General features: G+C 48.2%; 2 protein-coding genes across 3 annotated transcripts in view; one reads left to right on the plus strand and one right to left on the minus strand.

Annotated features, from left to right (window-relative positions):
• The window catches only part of OAF (out at first homolog), a 25,154-nt gene extending 16,624 nt beyond the window's left edge, over positions 1-8,530 (minus strand). Inside the window, exon 1 of the mRNA XM_087875704.1 lies at positions 8,207-8,530. Coding sequence (XP_087731830.1) covers positions 8,207-8,443 — 237 coding nt within the window. The 5' untranslated portion in view covers positions 8,444-8,530. The remainder of the gene's footprint in view (positions 1-8,206) is intronic.
• Positions 1,620-26,170, plus strand: LOC117673227 (uncharacterized). Of its 2 annotated transcripts, XM_087875703.1 has the most exons (4): positions 1,620-8,778; positions 10,517-10,699; positions 11,866-12,070; positions 25,932-26,170. In XM_087875703.1, the coding sequence occupies exon 1, from the start codon at positions 4,916-4,918 to the stop codon at positions 5,828-5,830; it is 915 nt and encodes a 304-aa protein (XP_087731829.1). In that variant the 5' UTR covers positions 1,620-4,915; the 3' UTR covers positions 5,831-8,778; positions 10,517-10,699; positions 11,866-12,070; positions 25,932-26,170. The 2 variants fall into 2 exon arrangements, 1 of the variants encoding a protein (XP_087731829.1); XR_015729361.1 differs by lacking the exons at positions 1,620-8,778; positions 25,932-26,170 and adding an exon at positions 19,904-21,081 and having other exon boundaries at positions 10,100-10,699.
• The last annotated feature ends 1,753 nt before the right edge of the window (positions 26,171-27,923 follow it).

The following is a 27,923-nucleotide window of genomic DNA, read 5'->3' on the forward strand; positions in this document are numbered from 1 at the left end:
ATGGATGGATGGATGGATGGATGGATGGAGAGAGAGAGAGAGAGAGAGAGAGAGAGAGAAATTTTTTTAGATTGTACTCTTTCTTTACTGAATAAAATCTAAAATCCAAAATCTAAAATCCAAAATCTAAAATCCAAAATCTAAAATCCAAAATCCAAAATCCATCTGACCCTAACCCTAACCCAAATCCATCAGATGGATTTATTCATTGTTACCCTCTTTCTGTGTGATTGCCCCACCCAAGGAGCACTGCAGGGACCTTCCCTTTTAGCAGCCATCCGAAGTTGAGCGGTGAAAAGCTGCTGTTCTGTTTACACCCACCTAACTCAACAAAGAACAACCGCTTGTGTTTAACGAGTAGCGCCAGCCACAGGTCTCCGGGAAACTCGCCCAATCTACCTCCACAATCTGTTCCCAGGCGTGAGATACTCGAGGGTGGACGAGTCCACTCCACTTTCACTTTCTGTCCTCAGCAGCTTCTCAACGATGAAGCGGGCTCCACCGTTGAAGCCGGCCATAAATAACCACCCTTGTTATGGATGTGGGTGCCCACTGGGCCTAAAGAATCGGGGATGCCAAGCCACCTGAATTTTGATCCCGTCATCACGGGAATGCTGCAATGCTCGTAAGTAAGAGGAACAGTCGTAAGTCTTTTTCTTCAATGCTGTTGTAACAATTGCTGAAGGACCGATAGTAAGTCGAAGGCAGCAGAAAGTTCCTCGAATAACTAAACACAATATTTGACAGCATCCTGTCATTCCACACCCTTAGACTAAGCTCTGGCTTGTTTTTAACCCTGACTTGTTGAAAGGAGTGGATGTTTTCCGCAACCACATCCCGGGTGTTCAAAGCCCTTTATGCTCGTCACTCTTGTCTAAATGGTATCTTCAAGCATCCTGATGCCTATCACTGGTATTGCCAGCGGACGTGGTTAAAATCCCGTGCCAACTGGGAATTCCTACACCTGAAGTCAAACCATTTGGAGAAAGGGCAGTTATCCCTGTAACAAACCTCATTCCACCTTCTTACGGGATAGTATTTTAGGGGGGTCCTTTCAAGGCACCTTGGATAATATACAGAATAACAGAATTGGAAGGGACCTTGTAGATCATCTAGTCCAAGCAGGAGACCCTACACCATTTCTAACATGGCAGTTCAGTCTCTTCTTGAAAGCCTCCAGTGATGAAGCTCTCACAACTTCTGAAGGCAACTTCTGTTCTACTGGTTGATTGTTCTCACCGTCAGGAAATTCCTCCTTATTTCCAGGTTGAATCTCTCCTTGGTCAGTTTCCATCCATTATTCCTTGTCTGGTTGCTTTGGAAAATAGCTTGACCCCCTTCCTCTGTGTGGCAGCCCCTCAAATATTGGAAGATGGTCTCCTGTCTCCCCTGGTCCTTCTCTTCACTAGACTAGCCATGCCCAGTTCCTGCAACCGTTCATCGTATGTTTTAGCCTCCAGTCCCCTCATCATCCTGGTTGCTCTCCTCTGCACTCTTTCTAGAGTCTCAACATCTTTTTTCTAGTGTGGTGACCAAAACTGGATGCAGTACTCTAGGTGTGGTCTTACTAAGGCTTTATATCTGCAGTGTTGTGTAGAACCATCCAAACTGTTGCGCGTTAATGGACATTAAAAGTTGTGCATTTGGCAGAAATGGCAAAAATTTCATCATACCTTAAAGACCATTCAAATGAGAGCTATATATTGGAATGGAGAAAATGGATCGATTACATACATACAGAAGAAGTATCCGAATAAGAAGATTCATATAGCTTATGAATGAAATAATATTAAGTAGTTTGTGTTTGTTTTTTCTGAGTTATAAGGAGTTAAGGACCTAGGGAGAATATGAAATGTAATAATTTGTTAGCACATTTTAGTTTTTGGTTTGTGAATGCTATACCCTGTGCTCATTCTGGGAAGTCTAGGGAGGGGGGTGGGGGGAGGGAGGGTGGGAAGGGGAGGGTGGGGTTGAGGGGGGAAGGGTGGGGTGGGTGAAAATGTTTGTATTTTTCATAAAACTTTTCAATAAAAAAACAAACAAACAAACTGTTGCACGTTGCACAAAGATTAATCCCAGCGGAGGCCTTAGGCTAAAAAAATGCAGGAAAGTGTGACCCCGTGCTTTGGAATTTTAACTACCACTCAAGAGACAGTTTCTACATTTCCCGGCACTTCAGCTGGGGTGTATTAAGGGGAGGGGGGGGTTGTCTCTCTCTCCTCCAGATGAATGGAGAAGTGCGAGCCCAACGCAATGTAAACAGAGACCGAAAATCTCAGGATGTTTTCAGACATTCTTTCACTTTCCCTGCTTTGACTCAGATCGACCCCCGACCACCCACCCCCATAAAAAGAGCAAACTTCTACCTAACAATCCACCGGCCTTCCTCATTTCATGGAGTTGGGAAATGTATTATTTATTTATTGGATTTTAATCCTGTCTTTATTGCTTTATAAGTAACTCAAGGTGGTGAGCATACACAATTCCCTCCTATTTTCCCCACAACAATAATCCTGTGAGGTAGGTTGGGCTGAGTTGCCTTTCACACCTAACGTAGGACTAGAACTCACTGTCTCATCATCTCCGGGCGATTGGCCCAAAGTCACCCAGTTGGCTTTCATGTCTAAGACAGGACTAGAATTCACTGTCTCCTGGTGATTGGCCCAAAGTCACCTAACTAGCTTTCATGTCTAAGACAGGACTAGAACTCACTGTCTCCTGGTGACTGGCCCAAAGTCACCTAGCTAGCTTTCATGACTAAGACAGGACTAGAACTCACTGTCTCCTGGTGAGCGGCCCAAAATCACCCAGTTGGCTTTCATGTCTAAGACAGGACTAGAACTCACTGTCTCCTGGTGATTGGCCCAAAGTCACCTAACTAGCTTTTATGACTAAGACAGGACTAGAACTCACTGTCTCCTGGCGATTGGCCCAAAGTCACCTAGCTGGCTTTCATGCCTAAAGTAAAACTAGAACTCCCAAACCCCAGGCGATTGTCCCAAAGTCACCTAGCTGGCTTTCATGCCTAAAGGCAAGACCAGAACTCACCTTTCCAGGTGACACCCTTTATCTACCTCTCTTTTCAAGGAAGGGTGCCTCTTTGTCTGTCTGTCTGTGTGCATAATGCTAATCAAAGGACTGGTTACCCCAGCCTGGATTGCTGGCTGGGAACCACAGGCATTGTAGTCTCATCACATCTGCCTAGCACAAGGTCAGGGAATTCAGCTCAGCTCAATCCTGACCAGTCGGGAAGCGGCTTCAGGTGTTTTTAACCTGGAAGTTGGGTGTAGAATTTTTCCAAAAGCAAAAATTTTATTCTTTTCCGTTAAGAGCCAGTCCTTCTACTACAGCTTTCCCATGACTTAAGTAAGAGAATTAACCGCTTACAGTCCCCCGTCTGCGTGCAGTGAGCAAATAAACAGGGCTTTAGGGACAGAGATAAGAATTGCTAACTGATCGTTGTATTTTCCAACCGTCTCTCTCTCTTTGTGTTTCAAAGAGCAGATTAACTGGGAAAATGTTCTATATCTGCATGGCTCTCTTGAAAAGGGCCTTTTTTTTAAAAAAATATTCTTATCACCTCTTCCAGGAAAGGGAGGAGGAGGAGGAGGAGGAGAAAAAAACGATAATACTGAAGTAATTAATGATTCGTCATGGGGCAGCTGATTCTCAACATCGTGAGAATCGTGGTTAAGACGCACTCAGTCCTTAACATGGTTTAACAATGTTAGAAAAGAGGGTTTTCTATGCTTCAAAGACCTTCTTCCCGTCGGCTCCACATTCTTCTCATCACCTTGCGGGATTTCTGTAGGTATTCCTCAGCCCCGAGTTGCTTTCCCGGATGATTCCTAGGATGCGTCAGTCCCAAAATCAATAGCGCTTCGAAGCTGGCGCATCCGTGCTGTGGAATTCAAGACAGTTGTGTGTGCAAACTGGGGGGGGAGGGTCAGGAATGGAAATATGAAACATCTGGAAAGGCTACAACTTCTCCAGTTCTTCCCAAAGGCGCCCTTCCCCTCTTTGGTCTCTCTGCTGAAAGTCAAGATTTGGGGTGGTTTGCTCCTGCTTGAATAAAGGCCTTATAGAAGTCGGGGAAATCCATTGTGGTCACCAGATCTTCAGAAGACGCATTCCATCTCTGATTTGGCCATGCTCTCTGGGGCAGTTTGGGAAGAATATAATTTATACCCACAATAGCCTGTCTCAAGAAGAGTGTCTTCTAGATAGCTTGGACTTCAAATCCCAGAATTCCTAGCTTGGATGGACATGCTAGAGATGGAGCGAATGGAAATACAACACATGGTAATACCTTTGTGTATTAAGGGGCAGCTTATACTCTTTAACGGGGAGGTAGTGGCTCAGTGGCTAAGACGCTGAGCTTGTCGATCGAAAGGTCGGCAGTTCAGAGGTTCGAATCCCTAGTGCCGTGTGATGGGGTGAGCTCCCGTGACTTGTCCCAGCTTCTGCCAACCTAGCAGTTCGAAAGCACTTAAAAAAAATGCAAGTAGAAAAATAGGGACCACCTTTGGTGGGAAGGGAACAGCGTTCCGTGCGCCTTTGGCGTTGAGTCATGCCGGCCACATGACCACGGAGACGTCTTCGGACAGCGCTGGCTCTTCGGCTTTGAAACGGAGATGAGCACCGCCCCCTAGAGTCAGGAATGAGTAGCACATATGTGCGAGGGGAACGTTTACCTTTATACCCTTTAATAACACGGTCAGAAAAGGGTCTGATTTGTCTGCACCATAGACTAGCAAGGTTCTCCTCTTCCAATGACCAATTTAGGCTAGACTTCATATTTTTGATTTAGTCTTTATCCTAATTGGCTCTGCAGTCATAGGGACTAGCTGCTTTTGGGTTACTTTGGTACCTGTCCTCTTATAGATTAATCCCTGGGTATGGTGGAGGATGAGGGATGAACCGTCACCTAAATTCTTCTCCAGTGTTCATAGTGCATCACAGGAGGTGCAAATGGAATATGAGTTTTTCTCAAGATTGCCTCATCAAGAATTGGGTCCTTCCTTCCTTCCTTCCATTTTTTCTTCCTTCCATTTTCCTTCCTTCCTTCCTTCCTTCCATTTTTCTTCCATTTTCCTTCCTTCCTTCTTTCCATTTTCCTTCCTTGCTTTCTTCCTCCTTTTTTCCTTCCTTCCTTCCTTCCATTTTTCTTCCTTCCTTCCTTCCTTCCTTCCTTCCTTCCTTCCTTCCATTTTCTTCCATTTTCCTTCCTTCCTTCTTTCCATTTTCCTTCCTTCCTTCCTTCCTTCCTTTCCTTCCTTCCTTCCTCCTTTCTTTCCTTCCTTCTTTTCATTTTTTCTTCCTTCTATTTTCCTTCTTTCCTTCCTTCCATTTTTCTTCCATTTTCCTTCCTTCCTTCTTTCCATTTTCCTTCCTTGCTTTCTTCCTCTTTTTTCCTTCCTTCCTTCTTTCCATTTTTTCTTCCTTCCATTTTCTTTCCTTCCCTCCTTCCTTCCTTCCTTCCTTCCTTCCTTCCTTCCTTCCATTTTCCTTCCTTCCTTCCTTCCTTCCATTTTCTTCCATTTTCCTTCCTTCCTTCTTTCCTTCCTTCCTTCCTTCCATTTTCTTCCATTTTCCTTCCTTCCTTCTTTCCATTTTCCTTCCTTCCTTCCTTCCTTCCTTCCTTCCTTCCTTCCTTCCTTCCTCCCTCCCTCCCTCCCTCCCTCCCTCCCTTCTTTCCTTCCTTCCTTCTTTTCATTTTTTCTTCCTTCCATTTTCCTTCCTTCCTTCCTTTCTTACTCACTCACTCACTCCTCCCTCCCTCCCTCCCTCTCCTCTTTTAGAAGTTGCTTTGCAGGTAACAAAAAAATGAGAAAAACTTTCTCAAGACCCCTCCCCCCTTCTGTAAAGAAAGAGAAAGTGCGTGGGAGGGGAAGGGGAAGGGTAGAGGCCAGGGCACATCAAAGTTTGCCCTGACACAAATTCTTCCTGAATAGTAATTTCTCCACATTTTGCTACTTAGTAAGATCTCACCAGGATCTTCCTCCAACCTCCTCCTCCCACAAGGACCTTTGTTCTTGGCTCTAAAAGACAGAAGTCACCTCCTGGTTAAGTCCAAAAACGGAACCCCAAATGTCGTATCCGAACTCACTTTCGCCTTAATGGGTGTGTCCTCAGGCACTTTGTCCTTCGTCGCAAATCAACTTCTGGCCAGAGGTTAAGGCCATAAAAAAAGTAAAGGGAACAACTCAGTGCTTAAAGAGTTACTACAGGACGTTTTCATGCGAGACTGAAGAACAAGGAAAAGAGGAAGAGAAACCAACCATGTGATTCCTTATGAGGAGTTCAGATGAACAGACTTCAGGAAGGGACCTCGTAGGTCATCTAGTCCAACCTGCATCACCCAGGCAGGAGACCCTACACCATTTCTGACAGAGGGCAGTCCAGTCTCTACTCAAAAGCTTCCAGTGATGGAGCTCCCACAACTTCTGAAGGCAACTTCTGTTCCACCAAGATCTACAGTAGAGGCAGTGGTGGGACTCAAATAATTTAACAACCGGTTCTCTTACCCTAATGATTTCTTCCAACAACCAGTTCACCAAACTGCTCAGAAGGTTAACAACCGGTTCTCCCGGAGTGGAGCGAACCGGCTGAATCCCATTACTTGAGGGCTAGCCCCATAACTGACAAGGGAGGCTTCTGGGAACTTGACCCCCTTGAACTGAAGGAACCAGAAGAAGCATGCAGATTTGGGGTTGGGCTGCATAAGCCTATTGCCCAAGAGTGGTTTATGGTTTTCCCGATTCCCAGAGTCCAGCCCAGCTATCTTGGCTTCTGGTTGCGGTTACTGCAACATGTGACTCAAGTTAATTAGGCAGATATACCTCCAGGCGACTCCCATGTCCTAAACTGTCTGATGTCCCAACTTTTTTAAAGAGAACACAAGATATGGGAGCCATGCAGAGGGTTTTTTTTTTTTAAAAAAATATTTCATTTTTAAAATGAAACTTTTGAAGTTTTGCTTGTGAAGCCGACTGCAAAGGGGAGAAAAATGCTGTGATCTAAGCAGATCTGAAAGTCGAAGATGCAATTTTGGAAGAAGCCTGGAGGCTGGGGGGGAGGAGGAGGAGAGGAGGAGGAGGAGGAGGAGGAGGATGGAATCTCCCTGTCAGCCAGTTGAGTTTTCTCAACGGGGATGGTGTGGCAAAGGAAGCATGAGAACAGGGGGAAAATGGGAAGATTAAAAAAAAACGGCTCAGCCTGGAAAGAGAGACAATTTGCAAAGTTCCAGCGGCTCTTTTGATGCCAAACGTGGGAAGAACATCAGAGCAACCTCGCTTTTCTTGAAGGAAAGGCCCTCCCCGCCCCACTTCTCTCCCCCACCCCCCACTCTTCCTCTTCCACGTCTGGAAGTCCCCATTTGTGCAAAAAACGAGCCATCCGGGATCCCAGCCTTTCAAGATTCCTCTTTCCCAGACTCTACACAAGCTGCATCGCGGGGACTCAAACCCAACTGGCGCGAGTTGCCTTCCCACAACCTGGCAAATTCAGGGTTTATCGTTCCTGGGGCGAAGTCGAGAGACCCAAGCTGAGCTCGTCGATCAGAAAGCTTGTCGGCAGTTCGGCGGTTCGAATCCCTAGTACTGGTCTCCTGTGTGAGCAGAGGGTTGGACTAGATGACCTCTAAAGTCCCTTCCAACTCTGTTACTGTCTCTTGTCTCTCTGACCCCCCCCATACACACCCCCAAAGCCCAAACGGAAGAAGAAACCACCTTTTAGTCCCGGCCGGGGTGCTTTGCAGCCAAGCTAGTCTCTTTTCAGCCTAAGCCTACCTCGCAGGGTTGTTAGGAGCATCGCACGCAGGAGGAGAAAATAACCCCGCCCGGATCCCTCTTCCTGGATGAAAAGCTAAAACTGAACCAAGCAGCTTTATTTTTCCCCTTTACCGGGGAGTAAAAGGCTTCCTCGCCACGGGGAGAGGCTCAGAGGAAGGGGAGGTAACCCCACTTCTTCCCGCTGGCTCCCCGCCCGTTTCTTGAATGGGACCCCTCCAATTCCTCCCTCTCCCTCCCCCCCCAGGGCGTCTGGGACCCCCCCTCCAGCCCCCCCCTTTCCCAACCCCCGCCCCTTGCCTTTCCTAGGTGGCTCAGTGGCTAAGACGCTGAGTTCGAATCCCTAGTATACCGTGAGCAGCGGGGTGGACTAGATGACCTCCGAGGAGGACCCTTCCAACTCCGTTGCTGTTTACCTGCTTGAAGTCGGCAGCCAGGGTGACGAGGGTCCCGTCGCTCTTGCGGAGCTCCAGGCTGACGCTGTCGGCGCCGCTGTCCGCCTGCAGGCTCTCCTCCGTCACCTGCCCGTCGGGGAGCCGCACTCGAACCCGCAGCTCCGTCGGCGCCCCCGCCGCCCCGCTCAGCCCCAGCAGCAGCCAGCAGAGGAACGGGGCGACCAGCCGACCCTCCCCGCCGCCGACCCGAGAGAGCATCCCCGGCCGGAGCTCACAACAAGGCGGCTCTGGGCAGCCAGAGGACGGGACTCGAACGCTGCTCCTCCGGCCGCCGCAGCTTAGAGGGGAGGGGAAAAAAAAAACTTTTCCCAAAGTTTCTGGCTTGCCGGCGGGACTGGGCAGGAGGGAAGGCGGGCCGCTCTGGGGACCCGCCCGGGCTGCGGAGGAGACCCGCCTCCTTCGGCTCCCAGCTGCGGGGCTCCCCCCCTCTCCGGTCCCCTTCTAGGGACGCCCCTGGCCCCCTTTCCCCGCTTCTCCCTTTAAGGAGCGCAGCCCTTAAAACAGTAGGCGACCCTCGGCTGGGTCGGAGAGAGGTGGGAGCTGCAAGGGGGTCGCCCCGGAGCTGGAGAGAATACCCGCCCTCGCCTCTTGGGAGAGGAGGGGAGAGCAGAGTTGGAAAGGGAGGGGTGGGGAGGGGAGGGGGGCTTCCCACGTGGCGCTCAGCCTGCGTGGAGCTTGGGGTGGGGGTCTTTTCTTTTTTTTTTTGGGCAGGGTGGGCTTGCTTTCACCAGGCACCAGGCGCTCTGCGTCCCGGTTTTTTGTCTTGCCAGCCTGCGTGGCTGGAAAAGTTGGGGTGGGTGGGTGGGTGGGTGGGTGGGGAAAGGATGGGGAGGGGAGGGGCGGTGGTGTGAACTGTAGGAAACGGGCGGAGCGTGGACGCCCCCCACCCCCCAGTTTCGAGGAAGGAAGAAGAGATCCCTTTCTCTTTCATTCAAGCCATTCTGGGTCTGTTGCTCCCTTCTTTTTTTTTTTAGTGGGGAGTGGGATTCCCGCTGGCTAACCGGAAGCAGGAGAGAGAGAGAGGCGGGGGTCCGTTTGTTTCTCCGGGAACCGTAAGAAACAGAAGTTGACAAAACTTCAACTTAGGACCAGTTTGGCTCCCGGGAAAAAAAAAGAAAAAGAAAGAAAAAGGAGTGAGGTGAACTAGGAAAAGCCCCTGGTTGAATTGTCCCCAATTTGGATGGGGGGGCGGATGCTCCCAATGGGGAAGCCGTTGGTTTGTCTTGGAGACCTGGCTAGGTGGCTCGGTGGCTAAGACGCTGAGCTTGTGGATCAGAAAAGTTGGCAGTTCGAATCCCTAATATAGGTCTCCTGCGGGAGCAAGGGGCACTGGTGAAATCTAAAATTTGTTACTATGATTCTGTGGGCGTGGCTTGGTGTGTGTGGGGGTGGCCAATTTTTTTTTTTTTACTTTTAAAACCATTTTTTCTACATTTTCTACATTTTTCTACATGTGTAAAAAAATGCTTTCAAAAGGCTCTGACAATCCCAGCTGAGTTGCCTGATGGGCAGAGGCTTTTTTCTTTTAAACGCCTCTGACGATCCCAGCTGAGTTGCCTGATCGGCAGAGGCTTTTTTTTCTTTTAAATGCCTCTGACGATCCCAGCTGAGTTGCCTGATCGGCAGAGGCTTTTTTTTCTTTTAAATGCCTCTGACGATCCCAGCTGAGTTGCCTGATCGGCAGAGGCTTTTTTTTCTTTTAAATGCCTCTGACGATCCAAGCTGAGTTGCCTGATCGGCAGAGGCTTTTTTTTCTTTTAAATGCCTCTGACGATCCCAGCTGAGTTGCCTGATCGGCAGAGGCTTTTTTTTTCTTTTAAATGCCTCTGACGATCCCAGCTGAGTTGCCTGATCGGCAGAGGCTTTTTTTTCTTTTAAATGCCTCTCTGCCGATCAGGCAACTCAGCTGGGATCGTCAGAGCCTTTTGAAAGCATTTTTTTTACAACCTCTTCCAGGTTGTAAGAAAAAATGCTTTTAAAAGCCTTTGACGATCCCAGCTGAGCGAACATCAGAGGCTTTTTTTTTTAACTTTTAAAAGCATTTTTTCGTCGGAAGAGGTTGTAGAAAAAATGCTTTTAAAAGTAAAAACAAAAAAAAAGCCTCTGATGATCCTGCGACTCAGCTGAGCATGGTGGAGGGTGGGGGGGGGTGCAGGGATTTTTGCTACTGGTTATCCGAACCACCCGCCGCCATCACTACCGGATCGGGCGATCCGGTCCCAACCAGGAGCATTTCACGCCCTGCTTGATTGTTGTTGTGTTTTTTTGCAGACGTTTCCTGACCCAACTAGGTCACATCATCAGGGCTAAGAGGAATGAGCTTTCAGCTTGAGATTTCTCTCGCTGCTTCCAAGAAGTGCTTGAGGGACAAATCCTGCTTACTGCAGAGAACAGGAAGAGGGATGCTTCTGGGAGCCCAAACGACCTTGTTCCTTGACACCCTTTTCAAACTTGGTTAGCATTTGATAGAAGGTTTGATAGTATTCCTCTCAAACCAGAATGCTGGTTGGGTGATGGGCTCTGCTCTCGCGACCATCTAGAATGGCCTTAATCTGACTTTTGGTGCTGGGTTGAGATCAGTGGTGAAATCCAAATTTTTTTTACTACCAGTTCTGTGGGCGTGGCTTGGTGGGCATGGCAGGGGAAGGATACTGTAAAATCTCCATTCCTTCCCCACTCCAGTGGAAGGTTACTGCAAAATCCCCATTTCCTCCCGATCAGCTGGGACTCGGGAGGCAGAGAGTAGATGGGGGCGGGGCCAGTCAGAATTTTTACTACCGGTTCTCGGAACTACTCAAAATTTCCACTACCGGTTCTCCAGAATTGGTCAGAACCTGCTGAAACCCACTTCTGATTCAAAGTAACAGTGAAGTTATTCTCTCTATCTACTGGGTGAACAGACTTGAGTTATGGTGCGAACCCAGTAAGAAAGGATCAATTTAGCAGCTAAGTTAAGCATGTTTAGGAACAAAATTTCTGAAATGATGGATTATTTCCCTTCCGGCTCTCGGTTACACAAACATCAAGGCAACCACGATCAGCTGGGACTCGGGAGGCAGAGAATAGATGGGGGCGGGGCCAGTCAGAATTTTTACTACCGGTTCTCCGAACTACTCAAAATTTCCGCTACTAGTCAGTGGTGGGTTTCAAATTTTTTTTACTACCGGTTCTGTGGGTGTGGCTTGGTGGGCGTGGCATGGCTTGGTGGGCGTGGCAAGGGAAGGATACTGCAAAATCTCCATTCCTTCCATACTCCGGGGGAAGGTTACTGCAAAATCCCCGTTTCCTCCCGATCAGCTGGGACTCGGGAGGCAGAGAATAGATGGGGACCGGGCCACTCAGAATTTTTACTACTGGTTCTCCGAACTACTCAAAATTTCTGCAGCCGGTTCTTCAGAACCTGCTGAAACCCAGCTCTGACTCCGGCCCACCTCAAGTTTTCTCCTCTTGAAATGAAATTTCCTAGATTTCAGCTGGCTTCCAGAGCAACACCCCCAACTGAGCACCCCCTACTCTCTTCTCCCTCTGGATGGTATCCTTGGAGACCTTATCAGCCTTGTGTGTGTATCTGGATGATTAAAACCAGAACTTGAGATTGTCTCCTTTCATGCTTTTCCCAGGCTCTTCTCAGCAGGCCACCTACAGATAGCGCATGGCGTCCAATGGCTGCTTTGCTGGAGAACATGTGGCCCGGAATCTCCTTGCTGTATTATGTTTTGGGGGAGTCCCCCCCCCATCTCAACATCTGGATCCAACTAGCAGCAGCCAATGCGGTTGTGACTGGAAGGGAGGGGGCTGCTTTCCTTCGTCCTGGCATCCAACAAGGTAAATGCCTTTCCAGCTTCTAGGAGACCAAGATGGGCTCCGTGGCAGATGCTTTCATGGCTGCCGGGGAGGGCAAAACAAGAGGAGGTGGGGGGAAATACATTTTTTTGGGGGGGTCACCCAAAATGCAGATGACACGCAATAGAGAAACAGTGCGTTTTGCTCTGGTTATTCCAGCCAAATCACACATCACACATTTATAACCAGCTGTGAAGGGGGTGCCTTGAGCCACAATGGCAGTTTTGAATGCCACCATCCATGAAGTTAGCTAGTTTGGTCTAGTTGTTAAGGCACCAGGCTAGAAGCCAGGAGTTGGTGAGTTCTAGTGCCAGTTTAGGCATGAAAGCCAGCTGGGTGACTTTGGGCCAATCACCAGGAGATGGGGAGTTCTAGTCCTGTTTTAGCCATGAAAGCCATCTGGGTGACTGTGGATCAATCACCAGGAGATGGTGAATTCTAGTTCTGCCTTCGGCTTTGAGCCAATCACCAGGAGATGGTGAGTTCTAGTTCTGCCTTCGGCTTTGAGCCAATCACCAGGAAACGGTGAATTCTAGTTGTGCCTTAGGCTTTGAGCCAATCACTAGGAGACGGTGAATTCTAGTTCTGCCTTCGGCTTTGAGCCAATCACTAGGAGACGGTGAATTCTAGTTCTGCCTTCGGTTTTCAGCCAATCACTAGGAGACGGTGAATTCTAGTTCTGCCTTCGGCTTTGAGCCAATCACCAGGAAACGGTGAATTCTAGTTCTGCCTTAGGCTTTGAGCCAATCACTAGGAGACGGTGAATTCTAGTTCTGCCGTCGGTTTTGAGCCAATCACTAGGAGACGGTGAATTTTAGTTCTGCCTTAGGCATTGAGCCAATCACTAGGAGACGGTGAGTTCTAGTTCTGCCTTCGGCTTTGAGCCAATCACCAGGAGACGGTGAATTCTAGTTCTGCCTTAGCCATGAAAGCCAGCTGGGTGACTTTGGGCCAATCACCAAGAGACGGTGACTTCTAGTTCTGCCTTAGGCTTTGAGCCAATCACCAGGAGATGGTGAATTCTAGTTCTGCCTTAGGCATGAAAGCCAGCTGGGTGACTTTGGGCCAATCACCAGGCGACGGTGACTTCTAATTCTGTCTTAGGCTTTGAGCCAATCACCAGGAGATGGTGAATTCTAGTTCTGCTTTAGGTACAAAAGCCAGCAGGGTGACTTTGGGCCAATCATTGCTGCCCTGGAAGGTGGGAGTGAGGCTTTTTATGGGTTTTTATTATGGGGTGGATTATAATTATAATACATTACATTTTTAATGTTGTTAGCCACCCAGAATCAGCGATGTGTGAGTTGGACGTCTGTATAAATTTGTTTAATAAAAATAAACAATTGGTGCTTACAACGAATACATTCCATTCCATTCCATTCCATTCTGCAACAAGATTTCATTTTAATGCATGCCGATTAGTGTACATTCCAAGCAGTGATGGGATTCAAAATTTTTTACTACTGGTTCTGTGGGTGTGGTGTGGCTCGGTGGGTGTGGCTCGGCTCGGTGGGTGTGGCAGGGAAAGGATACCGTAAAATCTCCATTCCCACTCCAGGGGAAGGTTACTGCAAAATCCCCATTTCCTCCCGATCAGCTGGGACTTGGGAGGCAGAGAATAGATGGGGGCTGGGCCAGTCAGAACTTTTACTACCGGTTCTCCGAACTACTCAAAATTTCCACTACCGGTTCTCCGAACTACTCAAAATTTCCACTACCAGTTCTCCAGAACTACTCAAAATTTCCGCTACCGGTTCTCCAAACTACTCAAAATTTCCACTACCGGTTCTCCGAACTACTCAAAATTTCCACTACCGGTTCTCCGAACTACTCAAAATTTCCACTATCGGTTCTCCAGAACTACTCAAAATTTCCACTACCGGTTCTCCAAACTACTCAAAATTTCCACTACCAGTTCTCCAGAACTACTCAAAATTTCCGCTACCGGTTCTCCGAACTACTCAAAATTTCCACTACCGGTTCTCCAGAACTACTCAAAATATCCGCTACCGGTTCTCCGAACTACTCAAAATTTCCACTACCGGTTCTCCGAACTACTCAAAATTTCCACTATCGGTTCTCCAGAACTACTCAAAATTTCCACTACCGGTTCTCCGAACTACTCAAAATTTCCACTACCGGTTCTCCGAACTACTCAAAATTTCCACTACCAGTTCTCCAGAATTGGTCAGAACCGGCTGAAACCCATCTCTGATTCAAAGTAACAGTAAAGTTATTCTCTCTATCTACTGGGTGAACAGACTTGAGTTATGGTGCGAACCCGGTAAGAAAGGATCAATTTAGCAGCTAAGTTAAGCATGTTTAGGAACAAAAATCTCTGAAATGATGGATTATTTCCCTTCCGGCTCTTGGTTACACAAACATCAAGGCCACCACGATGAGCAACTCACAATCTACTCTCACCTTTGAGCCAGCTCATCTCCCGTTTATTTTTGCTCTTGGTGGGGCCCCAATAATTCTCCCAGGAGAAAACAATTTGCAAATATTTAAACTGCTTTTTCTAACCCAGCAGCCTGCAAACTATCCAACCAGTTGCTTGTTGCAAAGCCCTTTTTCCAGACGGAGAAGCAGTGAGGCGTTGCAGCCGGGGATCAAGAACAGAAACGCGTCCATTGCAACCCTCACGAAGAAGCCGTAATCTCCCCTGAGCTAGCTCAGGGGAAAAAAATGGTTATAAATGGATGTTGACATCCTGGGTTGGTCTTGGCTACGAGCTCGTGATTTGCAGATTGACCGTTTTGGCACCGGCATCTAATCTGTGCCCCAATGTTTATCTGAGAGGCGCAACAGCCCACGATGGAATCATCATCTGTCACTGAAAAGGGAGGGGAGAGGGGACGTTTGTCTCCCAGGATTCAGGACCGGCTGTAACTAGTCTCAGTGCTGGTGTTGTAACTTTGAACAGTCGCTAAATGAATGGTGTAAGTCAAGGACTATGATTGAAATCCTCCGTCCCTCCCTCTGTCCCTCCCTCCCTTCTATTTTCTTTTCCTTCCTTCCTTCCTTCCTTCCTTCCTTCCTTCCTTCCTTCCTTCCTTCCTTCCTTCCTTCCTTTCATTTTCCCTCCCTCCCCTCCCCTTCCTCCCTTCCTCCCTTCTTTTCCTTCCTTCCTTCTTTACTTCCTTCCTTCCTTTCTTCCTTCCTCCCTTCCTCCCTTCTTTTCCTTCCTTCCTTCCTCCCTCCCTCCCTCTCTCCCTCCTCCCTCCGCCTCCCTCCCTCCCTCCTTCCTTCCTTTCATTTTCCCTCCCTCCCTTCCCTCCCTCCCTCCATTCCTTCCTTCCTTCCTTCCTTCCTCTCTTCTTTTCCTTCCTTCCTTCCTCCCTCCCCCCTCCTCCTCCTCCTTCCTTCCTTCCTTCCTTTCATTTTCCCTCCTTCCCTCCCTCCCTCCCTTCATTCTTTCCTTCCTTCCTTTCTTCCTTCCTTCCTCCCTCCCTTCTTTTCCTCCCTCCCTCCCTCCTCCTTCCTTCCTTCCTTCCAGTTTCCTTCTCTCCCTTCCTTCCTTCCCTCCCTCCCTCCCTCCCTTCCCTTCCCTTCCCTTCCCTTCCCTTCCCTTCCCTCCCCAGCCACTCCAGCCCAGGTTGCTCTGCAGATCTTCTCGGCTGAGCTCGGCAGGGTTAAGTTTTCTGCGAGTGGGCGGCCCTCCCTCTGCTTCACTTCCAGCTGGACCTTCTGCTTTCCCCGCCTGGTCCCAGATCTGAGTCCCCGTTTCCCCCTCCAGCGCATCCCCACCCCTCCCGCCTCCTCCAGGTTATCCACTCTGCCCAGCGAGCGCTTCCAAGACCCGATCCGGGTAGCGATGACACACAAACAACCTCAAATCAAACAGGGAGGCAAGCGGGGGTGTCCTTGCGCCTCTCGGCTGGCTTTGGACCTCTGCCCATCTCTCGGATTTGCCAGGGGCACATGCTGATGCTGTGGCAGATGTTTCCCCTCCCCCCACCCCAAACCACAGCAGCCTCCTCTTCTCTTCTGCATCCGAAGCCCTGAGGACGAGCCCTGGATCTTGGCCAGCGCACCACGCGCTTGCCCCATTACTCCTCACCGGCCAGCTTGGCGGCTCGTGGCCCTCGCTCTGCTTCTGCCTCGGCTGCTGCTGATGTGGCAGTTCGGAGCTGGCGCCCGGAGGCCACTTCGCTGCCATTCGCTCGGCCCGCGTGCCAAGTCTCCCATCCAGGGCCTGATCAAAATATAAGGCAGGGCAGGAAAGCACCAGCAGCCAGGATCTCCCCATCTGCTCCCTCCACCCCGCTGAGCCGAAAGCTAGGAATAACAACATTTTGCAACAATATTTTTCTCTCTGGTTATTTTTTTTTTTTTCCTTCCCTCTCCCAAGGTTCATAACACAGCGGGGGAGTGCATGAACTGTTCTAATTTTCTCTGCTGGTTTCCCAAGATATGCCTGCCTCAAATCAGTATTCGTTCTTTGGCCGTTTTTCCGTAGAGAACAAAAATGGACGTTCCTCCTTTGGTAACTCAGAAGCCATCTTAAAACCCCGGCTGATAGAATAACACAGTTGAAAGGAACCCTGGAGGTCTTCTAGCCCAACCCCCTGCTTAAGGCGGAAACCGTATATTTATTTATTTATTTATTTATTTATTTATTTATTTATTTATTTATTTATTTATTTATTTATTTATTTATTTATTTATTTATTTATTTATGGGTTCGATTTATATGCCGCCCTTCTCCGGAGACTCAGGGCGGATTACAATGCGTTAAGCAATAGCCTTCATCCTTTTGTATATACCTGCTTAGTAGGGCTTTCGTCTAAGCAGTGTTCCTTTTTATACAAAGTCAGCTTATTGCCCCTACAATCCGGGTCCTCATTTTACCTACCTCGGAAGGATGGAAGGCTGAGTCAACCTTGAGCCTGGTGAGATTCGAACTCGCAGTAATTGCAGGCAGCTGGTGCTACTTAACAGCGCTTTAGTCTGCTGCGCCACCAAGGCTCTTGGTATACCAGTGATGGCTAACCTTTTCGGCAGTGAATGCTGAAAGTATGCATGTGTGCATGCACGCACACACCCATAATGCAATGTGCATGCACCCCGGTGCATGCCCATGTGACCCCCCCCACATGCACCCAGCACCCACACATGCGCGGCAGAGACCCGAAAACCAGCTGGCTGGCGGGAGGCATGCAAGCATGCACGATGGAGCTGAGCTGGGCAACGGCTTACGTGCCAGCAGAGAGGGCACGTGTGCCATAGGTTTCCCATCACGAGGTTATACCATTTCAGAGAAGTGGTTGTCCAATCTCTTCTTAAAAATCTCAACTAAAATATACGATGAACGGTTGCAGGAACTGGGCCTGGATAGTCTAGTGAAGAGAAGGACCAGGAGGGACAGGAGAGCAGTCTTCCAATATTTGAGGGGCTGCTACAGAGAGGAGGGGGTCAAACTATTTTCCAAGGCACCTGAAGGCCAGACAAGGAATCATGGATGGAAACTGATCAAGGAGAGATTCAACCTGGAAATAAGGTGGAATTTCCTGATGGTGAGAACAATCAACTGATGGAACAGAAGTTGCCTTTGGAAGTTGTGGGAGCTTCATCACTGGAGGCTTTCAAGAAGAGACTAGATTGTCATTGTCAAAAATGGTGTAGGATCTCCTGCTTGGGCAGGGGGTTGGACTACATGACCTACAAGGTCCCTTCCAACTCTCTGTAACTTCTGGAGGCAAGTCCTGCCATTGGTTAATTGTTCTAACTGCCAGGAAATTCCTCCTTAGTTCTAAGTTGCTTCTCTCCTTGATTAGTTTCCACCCGTTGCTTCTTGTCCTGCCTTCAGGTGCTTTGGAGAATAGCTTGACTCCTTCTTCTTTGGGGCAGCCCCTCAAATATTGGAATCGAACTAGAACCACATGGGTGGCATCCGTCCCCTTTCTATGCTATCATCTTTGTTGCTCTTCTTTGCACTCTTTCTAAAAAAGTCTCAACATCTTTTTTTCCGTATGGTTGCAACCAAAACTGGAGGCAATATTCCAAGTGTCGTCTTGATAGAACATCCCTAAGGTTGAGGTTGCCCTTTCCCATGAAACTGTCACCATCTTCTCCCAGGACCTCCGAACCAGTGGTGGGTTCCTCCCGGTTCGGTCCGGTTCGGCCGAGCCGGTAGCGGTGACGATATGACGTCACCGAACCGGTTCTCCCCCCAAGCGCCCTCCCACACCCCCCACCCCACCACGTTATTCTTACCTTTTATTTGGCCTCACCCCCAATCTATTGCTGCCTCCTGAGTCCCAGCTGATGACTAGAGGGGAAAAAAAAACTGTTTAAACTCTTGCCGCGGGGCTTCAAAGGGCCGCCCTACAGCTGATCAGTGTTAAAAGCAAACAAATGAGTCGGGTCGTAAGTGCGAGGACTGGTCGTAAGTGCGAGGGCCTTCCAGAAATGACTCTGACCAGCTAGCCACGCCCACCTAGTCACATGACCTCCGAGCCACACCCACAAAATAAGCCACGCCCGCAGAACCGGTAGTAAAAAAAAAATAGAACCCACCCCTGCTCCCAACTCAGCCCTGACCAGGGGGTGTCCAGATGAAGCTGGGGGAGGCTAAGGCACTGCTGTCGTTGGGTGGCTTCAGTCCCTTCAGCTCCCTTTCTCTCTCCTGCAGCTTTGCAAAGTCACGTTTGCTGCCTGGGAGGACAATCCCAGAGACAAAGTCCAGGAGTTTCTCATTAACCAGGAATGAGAATAGCTGGCCAGATCCAGCTGCAAAGATGCTGGGGAACAGGAAAGGGGGGGGACGGACGGAGGTAGCCTCAGAATCAAACAGCTGTTCTGGAAGACAGATGGACGGGGTCAGACTGAGCTTGGAAGAGAGGTCCTCTTTCCTTGCCAGCTTGGTGGCCCTGATAGGATTCCTCTTCAGGTTCCATGGAACGTGTGCCGTTTTCTCAATCCAACGGCATCAGGAGTTTTCCAGCAGGGATGGAAATTCTCCATCCAGGGCTGATCCAGACAAAACCTTCTGATCCTATCTTCCAGACAAAATACTTTTCCATCCCACTAAATGAAAAACCAGATCCTGAACTTTGGGGGGGGGGGGAGAGAGAGAGAGAGAGAGAGAGAGATTTGCTCTAATCTGAAAGGTGCTGCAGATGAGACCTCTCTTGGAATACGGTGCCCAGTTTTGTTTTATTTATTTTTTTGCTTTAATTTATATGCCGCCCTTCTCCGGAGACTCAGGGCGGCTTACAATGCGTTAAGCAATAGCCTTCATACTTTTGTATATTTATACAAAGTCAGCTTATTGCCCCCACAATCTGGGTCCTCATTTTACCTACCTTTGAAAGGATGGAAGGCTGAGTCAACCTTGAGCCTGGTGAGATTTGAACTTGCAGTAATTGCAAGCAGCAGTTGTTAATAACAGTGCTTTAGTCCACTGTACTACAGTTTTGATCAACACAATATAAAAAAAGATACAGACTCTGGAAAGAGTGCGGAAAAGAGCAAAAAAAAAAAAAGATGATTATGGGTCTGGAGGCTAATGTCAACTCGCAAAGCATCCCTGGTCTGCTCTTGAGTTGCCATAGGCTGGGGGTGGGGGTGGGGGGGTATGGGAAACCAGCAAAACGGCACGGCAGCCAAAGACAGATACACATTCCATGCTTATCTCTCTCAAGGCTATATCCCAGGGTTACCTACAGCAGCCGGAGGGGGGGTGAACATATGAAGAATTGTGGTAGGTATTAGGTAGTGAAAAGAAGAACTGGAGGAGTTATGATAGCAGTCTTCCAATACTTGAGGGGCTGCCATAAAAATGAGGGGGGGTCAATCTGTTTTCCATAGCACCTGAAGAAGCGACGGATGGAAACTAATCAAGGAGAGAAGCAACCTAGAACTAAGGAGAAACTTCCTAACGGTGAAAACAATCGATCAGTGGAACAGCTTGTCTCCAGAAGTTGTGGTTGCTCCATCACTGGAGGCTTTGAAGAAGAGGTTGGACAGCCATTTGTCTGAAATGGTATAGGTTCTTCTCCTGGAGCAGGGGGTTGGACTCTAAGACCTCCAAGGTCCCTTCTAACTCTGTTAGTGTATGTAATTCATTGGTTAGCTGGACGTGTTTTGGATGCCTACACCCAAGTTGAATAAATTGGGGGGGGGAGGGGGGAAGTGGTTACTGATTTTCTTGAAATCTGGTCCTTCACTTGGTGCCCTTTGAGATGACTGCTTAGAAGGCAGGAAAGTAACTTCCTCCTAAGCCAGGGGTCGGCAACCTTAAACACTCAAAGAGCCACAAAGGTCCTAACAGGAAGCCCCCCTCCCATTCAATTGTGGAGCCGACCGGAAGTCCAGTTCCCCCATCATAGAGTCTCCTCCTAGTGTGGCATCCTTTTTCCTCTGCCGGCTGGAAGTCCGGTCTGGTTCCCGCACCATAGAGTCTCCTCCTAGTGCGGCATCTTTTTTCCTCTACCTGAACTAACTGAAAGCCCTATCAATTGTGGAGCCGACCAGAAGTCCAGTTCCCCCATCATAGAGTCTCCTCCTAGCGTGGCGTCCTTTTTCCTCTGCCGGCTGGAAGTCCGGTCCGGTTCCCACACCATAGAGTCTCCTCCTAGCGCGGCATCCTTTTTCCTCTACCTGAACTAACTAAAAGCCCTATCAATTGTGGAGCTGACCAATGACAGGGAGCCGCAGCGGAGGGATGAAAGAGCCACATGCGGCTCCAGAGCCGCAGGTTGCTGACTTCTGTCCTAAGCAAAGCTTGACTGCCCTTTGTAAATAGCTTTCTGCTCATCATCTTAAGGAAGAAGGTTGGGTTTTGACATTTACACGGAGCCCAACTGAGGAGAGTTGGTTTTGGCTCACTACGGTGCCGGGAAATTGCTACAGATAGTCTGCAATTTAAGGAGGAGTTCCATTCCAAGGTCTGTCCCTAACTCGAAGTTATACGTAAGCCAGAACAGCATAATTGTATAATACTGTGTAAGTAGGATTGTGTAATAAACTCAAACCCTTGTGCGTTTGACCTGAATCATTGTGTATTTAACTCAAATTTTGCTATAATAGGCTGAATTCTTAACTATGAGTTGTCCTTAAACCCGAAGGTTTCTTAAAGCTGGGATTTGCTGTACTGCAACTCATAAATTATAGTTTCTCAAGGCAGCTGCAAACTTTTTTTTGCTGTCCAAAACTTGTCTGCAAATGGTCATAAAGATGATGGGAAGAGGGAAATTATTAAATAGCGGGGAGTTGTCATGTTCAGCTAATTAGTTATGTTGAAATGGAGCCTGGTTTCGTTTCGTTTTTTCCAAGAGTTGGGCTGAGAGAGAATGACTGGCTCAGAGTCACCCAGCTGCCTTTCATGCCTAATGCAGGACTAGAACTCCCAGTCTCCTGGTGATTGGCTCAAAGTCACCCAGCCAGCTTTCATGCCTAAGGCAGGACTAGAACTCACCGTCTCCAGGTGATTGGCCCAAAGTCACCCAGCCAGCTTTCATGCCTAATGCAGGACTAGAACTCCCAGTCTCCAGGTGATTGGCCCAAAGTCACCCAGCCAGCTTTCATGCTTAAGATGGGACTAGAACTCCCAGTCTCCTGGTGATTGGCCCAAAGTCACCCAGCCAGCTTTCGTGCCTAATGCAGGACTAGAACTCCAGTCTCCTGGTGATTGGCCCAAGGTCACCCAGCTGGCTTCATGCCTAATGCAGGACTAGAACTCCCAGTCTCCTGGTGATTGGCCCAAAGTCACCCAGCCAGCTTTCATGCTTAAGATGGGACTAGAACTCCCAGTCTCCTGGTGATTGGCCCAAAGTCACCCAGCCAGCTTTCATGCCTAATGAAGGGCTAAAACTCCCAGTCTCCTGGTGATTGGCCCAAAGTCACCCAGCCAGCTTTCATGCTTAAGATGGGACTAGAACTCCCAGTCTCCTGGTGATTGGCCCAAAGTCACCCAGCCAGCTTTCATGCCTAATGAAGGGCTAAAACTCCCAGTCTCCTGGTGATTGGCCCAAAGTCACTCAGCCAGCTTTCATGCTTAAGATGGGACTAGAACTCCCAGTCTCCTGGTGATTGGCCCAAAGTCACCCAGCCAGCTTTCATGCCTAATGAAGGGCTAAAACTCCCAGTCTCCTGGTGATTGGCCCAAAGTCACCCAGCCAGCTTTCATGCTTAAGATGGGACTAGAACTCCCAGTCTCCTGGTGATTGGCCCAAAGTCACCCAGCCAGCTTTCATGCCTAATGAAGGGCTAAAACTCCCAGTCTCCTGGTGATTGGCCCAAAGTCACCCAGCCAGCTTTCATGCCTAATGCAGGACTAGAACTCCCAGTCTCCTGCTTTGCAGCCTGGTGCCTCCACCGCTAGACCAAACTGGTTCTAATGCATTACTAAGTCAGCGACGATGGTGTAAATGAATCCAGAGTTTAGCGCAACGTGTAAACCTGGCACTTTCCCAGAACCGATAACGTCGAAAGAAGAAGATGGGAGACGGATCAAGGCTGGAGGTTGACAACTTCTCAGGAAAAAAAAAAAAATAAAAATCACAAGACCTCACAATGTTCCAGGGCAGGGATCGGCATGCCAAAGTACAGACTTTTCCCCTTCCCCCTGCTTGAAAGTCTAGGTCTGGTTACATAGACTGGGGAGAGGAGGGAGGGGAGAAAAATCCCACATATTGTTGCCGACGGTCAGAGCCTACAAGGAGTGGGAGAAACGCATGAAAGGGAATGAACCGAGTCCTTTATTTGAAGATTATTTATTCCAGAGCTCGGAGAGGTGGGGAGGGGAAACGCTGGCTTTAAAAAAAAAAAAAAAAAAGGAGGAGGGGGGCTGTAGCGATTAGCCGAAGCGGGGAAGACCATGTCTGAAGGGGACAACAACCCAGCCTCTTATGACGACAACGACGGTCGATGTCAGAAGTTGGAATGTGGTTGTGGGTTGGGATTGAACGGAGGGAAAACATGGTCTCCACATTTTAACCAAGGCCAAGTAAGGGAGCCGAGATGAACACGGGAGGGCCTCATACCCTCTATACAGCTAGTCCTTGACTTACAACACTTTGTTTACTGACCGTTTGAAGTTACGACGGTACTGAAAAAACAGGACGTAAGGCTGTTTTTCACACTTAGAGATCATTGCCGCATCTCCATGATCACGTCATCCAAATTCGGATGCAATGTCCCGGGGATCACACAATCCCCTTTTGTGACCTTCAGACAAGTCCACGGGGAAAGCCGGATTCACACTTCTCAAGTGTGGATGAACTAACTTCTCCACTGGAAAGCGATTCACTTAACCACTGTGTCAAGCAAGGTCGTAAAAGAGGCATGCATAAGTGCACCAGCGTACTTACCGTCCCTGTCCTAATATTCCTTTTTACCAGGGGTGAAATGCTCCCAGTTCGGACCGGATCACCCGATCCGGAAGCGATGGAGGCGGGTGATTCGGAGAACCGGTAGCAAAAATCCCTGCCTCCCCCATGTCCAGCTGAGCAGCGTGATCATCAGAGGCTTTTTTTTCCTTTTAAATGCCTCTGACGATCCCATCTGAGTTGCCTGATCGTCAGAGGCTTTTTTTCTTTTAAAAGCCTCTGACGATCCAAGCTGAGTTGCCCGATCGTCAAGCTGAGTTTGATGATCCAAGCTGACGATCCAAGACGATGCCTGACGATCCAAGCTGAGTTTCCTGATAGGCAGAGACTTTTTTTCTTTTAAATGCCTCTGACGATCCAAGCTGAGTTGCCTGATCGTCAGAGGCATTTAAAAGAAAAAAAGCCTCTGCCGATCAGGCAACTCAGCTGGGATCGTCAGAGCCTTTTGAAAGCATTTTTTTTACAACCTCTTCGCCGAAGAGGTTGTAGAAAAAATGGTTTTAAAAGTAAAAATAAATAAATAAATTGGCCACGCCCACCCAGTCACATTACCCCCCCCCACCAAGCCACACCCACAGAAACGGTAGTAACAAATTTTAGATTTCACCATTGCTTTTTACTTAACTCTTTTCATGTATTCAAATTATGTTTATACTTTTACCTGTTATCTTATATATGCTTGGCAAATAAATAAACTAAACTAAACTAAAATGGGTTCAAAGCCTCTTTAACAAACGTCTGACTCAGCCACAGAAATGCTGGGCTCCCTTGGAGGTCGTAGGTCGAGGAGTAAGTTTGGCCCCTTCAATTTAGCTTTTTCGTTTCTGCAACGGGAGAGAGCAATTTAGACCGACGGCAATTAAATTGCTGGGCAAAGTTCACCGTCTTGAATCTTCAACCTTTGTCCACCTCAAGTTTTTCTCAGCCCGAGCTTAACTTGTTCAAGGTGCAGGGCCCTTCCCCCCTGCCTTTTTTCTCCCCCTCCCCAGCCCCTCCACCCCAAATCTCTTGGGTGGGGGAAGGCAAAGAGCAGCTCAGGGAAGACAAAACTGCTGACCCATTGCCATGGAGACATTAATTCAAGGCGAGTTCAAAGAAATTCACTTCCCAGTTGAAGCTAACAAGCTGAAATTGGAGCTTGGCCTAGGCAGGAGAGAGAGAGAGAAAGAGAGAGAAATGGGGGTTTCCTTGGATGAAGAGGACCCAATCTTTGTAGGTCAGGGAGGGAGGGTAAAGAGGAGGAGGAGGAGGAAGAAGAAGAAGGAGGAGGAGGAGGAGGAGGAGGAGGAGGAGAAGGAGAAGAAGGAGGAGGAAGAAGAAAAAGAAGAAGGAGGAGGAGGAGGAGGAGGAAGAGAAGGAGGAAGAAGAGGAAGAGGAGGAGGAGGAGGAGGAAAAAGAAGAAGGAATATTTGAAGGGTGGATCAGTGGAGCGAATCCAGAGCAGCGTTCACATGATCTGCTTAAGAAAGTTCATGAATGAACCTATTTTCTAGATTCATACAATACCCGGATTGTAACCTAACCAGGAGGGTGCACGTCCCACAAAGCTACAACAGGAGAACTCAGCTTGACGCTAATTAAACGTAGTATGTTGGGTGAATGTAACTGCTGATTCTTGACCTGATCTGGGTCAAGGTGATGTGTGACCTCCACCCTAGAGTTGAGAGAGGGACCAGGGAGGCCACAAGAATCTAGTCTAAACAGCAGCATCTGACCAACCACTGTTGACCTAGCAGATTCGATCGAATTTGTTGGTCATCTGGAAAACGAGCCAACTTCTTTCAACTTCAACTTCTGACGTCGTCATTTTAAACTCATTGAAATCATTGAAAGAGTGCAGAGAAGAGCAACGAAGAGTATCAAGTGCCCCGATGACGGTTACATGTTTCATCCATAGCCGTGTAGTTTTGATGGCCAGGTCGCGATAGTTCATGATTATTATTATTATTTCTTCTTCTTCTTCTTCTTCTTCTTCTTCTTCTTCTTCTTCTTCTTCTTCTTCTTCTTCTTCTTCTTCTTCTTCTTCTTCTTCTTCTTCTTCTTCTTCTTCTTCTTCTTCTTCTTCTTCTTCTTCTTCTTCTTCCTCTTCCTCTTCCTCTTCCTCTTCCTCCTCTTCCTCTTCCTCTTCCTCTTCTTCTTCCCCCCCTCCTCCTCCTCCTCCTCTTCTTCTTCTTCTTCTTCTTCTTCTTCTTCTTCTTCTTCTTCTTCTTCTTCTTCTTCTTCTTCTTCTTCTTCTTCTTCTTCTTCTTCTTCCTCTTCCTCTCCTCCTCCTCCTCCTCCTCCTCCTCCTCCTCCTCCTCCTCCTCCTCCTCCTCCTCCTCCTCCTCCTCCTCTTCTTCTTCTTCTTCTTCTTCTTCTTCTTCTTCTTCTTCTTCTTCTTCTTCTTCCTCTTCCTCTTCCTCTTCCTCTTCCTCTTCCTCTTCCTCTTCTTCTTCCTCCTCCTCCTCCTCCTCCTCCTCCTCCTCCTCCTCCTCCTCCTCCTCCTCTTATTATTATAACAATTGCAGGAACTGGGTATGGCTACTCTGGTGAAGAGAAGGACTGGAGAAACTCTCTCTCATCCATGGCTGTGGCCCGTGGACCAGCAGATGGCACTCAAGAGACGTTCCTGGACGTCTTGATTTCTGTTGTTTATCTCAGTGGCAATACTTTATAATGCGGTTGCAAACTCTCTCCTCTTACTTGACAACCGATCATTTGAAAGATCGTTACAACAACAATGAAGCGGAGTCTGTTTTATTATTAACACCACAAGATGGAGGGACCGAAGCTAGGGAGAGCACTGAGGTGAGAATGTGGAAAAAAATAACAGGTAACGCAGAATACAACAGGAGTAGCAACGTGTGAATCAGCTGTGCGTATCGGAGACTCCAGGTTCGGTTTCTGAACTACTTGAAAGCAAATCGTGTTGCTGCAACTCTTTTTCACCCAGGGCACCCAGAACTACGTGGTGGAGGATGGATGGATTTGGTCTCTAGTACCTTCTAGTCTCTAGTACACAAGGACGTGGTGGCTCAGTGGCTAAGACACTGAGCTTGTCAATCGAAAGGTCGGCAGTTCAGAGGTTCGAATCCCTAGTGCTGCGTAATGGGGTGAGCTCCCGCGACTCGTCCCAGCTTCTGCCAACCTAGCAGTTCGAAAGCACATAAAAAATGCAAGTAGAAAAATAGGGACCACCTTTGGTGGGAAGGTAACAGCGTTCCGTGCGCCTTTGGCGTTGAGTCATGCCGGCCACATGACCACGGAGACGTCTTCGGACAGCGCTGGCTCTTCGGCTTTGAAACGGAGATGAGCATCGCCCCCTAGAGTTGGGAACGACTAGCACATATGTGCGAGGGGAACCTTTATCTTCTACTCAGTAGGTGGCAGCTCATAATTTTTTTCTTTTTGTAGTCTCAGAAGCTAAGCAGGGTCAAATCTGGTTAGTAAGATGGATGAAAGTGTCCGGGGCTATAGGTTAGTGAAAAGAAGATGTTGGATAACCATTTGTCTGAAATGATACAGGTCCCTTCCAACTCTGTTATTCTATTCTATTCTTCAGTCTTGTAGGAGGAGGAGATGATTGGAAAAAGCTCACCCTGATGGAACATGGTGGTGATGGGATCTCCCCAGAGGTCACGTTGTCCAGCACTCCATCAATGTTGATAGACCTCCTGCTTGGACCATCCCTGTGCAATTGGCTAAACCCACTGGAGTTGTTTCATTGATTCAAGTAGAGAAATGGCTCACCCAAGAGGTCAAAAATCCATTTTTTTTTTCATGTTCTGAAAAGAGGGATGAGCTGCCCTTCCTTTCTGCCAGAATATAATTTCTTGGAGGGAGTCGGTGATAAATATTATTTTTTTCTTTGCTCTGTCACATAGATCCCATCAGGGCAGCAACCCATAGAGGTACGGTAGGAGAGAATTTTGGGTGGAACTCACGACTATTTACCTGCAGGGCAGAGCTGGGTGGGAAGGAGGATTAAGTGGTTGGTCAAGGAAATCTGAATGTTCAATCAAAGATTAGTGTCAACGTTCCTTTCATCTCTGCCTGGATGCAGTAACCCACAGAGCTTCATGGTGGCTCTGGTTGGTGTTGGCATGAGTTCCTGAGAAGAAAGTCATCAGCATATTCATAAGCTAAGTATAAATAGGCTTCCGGTGGAGGAAACATTCACACTTACCCCATTCGTTGTTGCATAAATCAAGTAGTAACAGCTCTCCTTGTTTAGCAAGCTTCTCATCTGATGATGGGAGTTTTAAATCCAAAACATTTACATTTCTGCAAATCCTGAATGATTCCCAATGGAAGAGGCTGTCTCAAATTCTCGGGAGAAAGTGGAGGAACTCGTACCACCTTCTAGCCAGGTTAAAACATGCTAAATTATCATTTGATTCAATGTGGTTTATTGAATATACCACCAATGGTTGGGTTGATGTCATGAACCAAGCCATAGGTCATGGTGACACTCCAATAAGGCTTCACACAACACGCAAATTTTTCTACCACCAGTTCTG

This window comes from Pantherophis guttatus, chromosome 9, assembly GCF_059756535.1.
Source record: "Pantherophis guttatus breed Tessera chromosome 9, ASM5975653v1, whole genome shotgun sequence".
In the NCBI taxonomy this organism is placed as follows: Eukaryota; Metazoa; Chordata; class Lepidosauria; order Squamata; family Colubridae; genus Pantherophis; species Pantherophis guttatus.

Bases quoted from the DNA above. Each gene is read 5' to 3' on its own strand.
- LOC117673227 (XM_087875703.1), top strand. From the start codon at position 4,916: ATGAACCGTCACCTAAATTCTTCTCCAGTGTTCATAGTGCATCACAGG.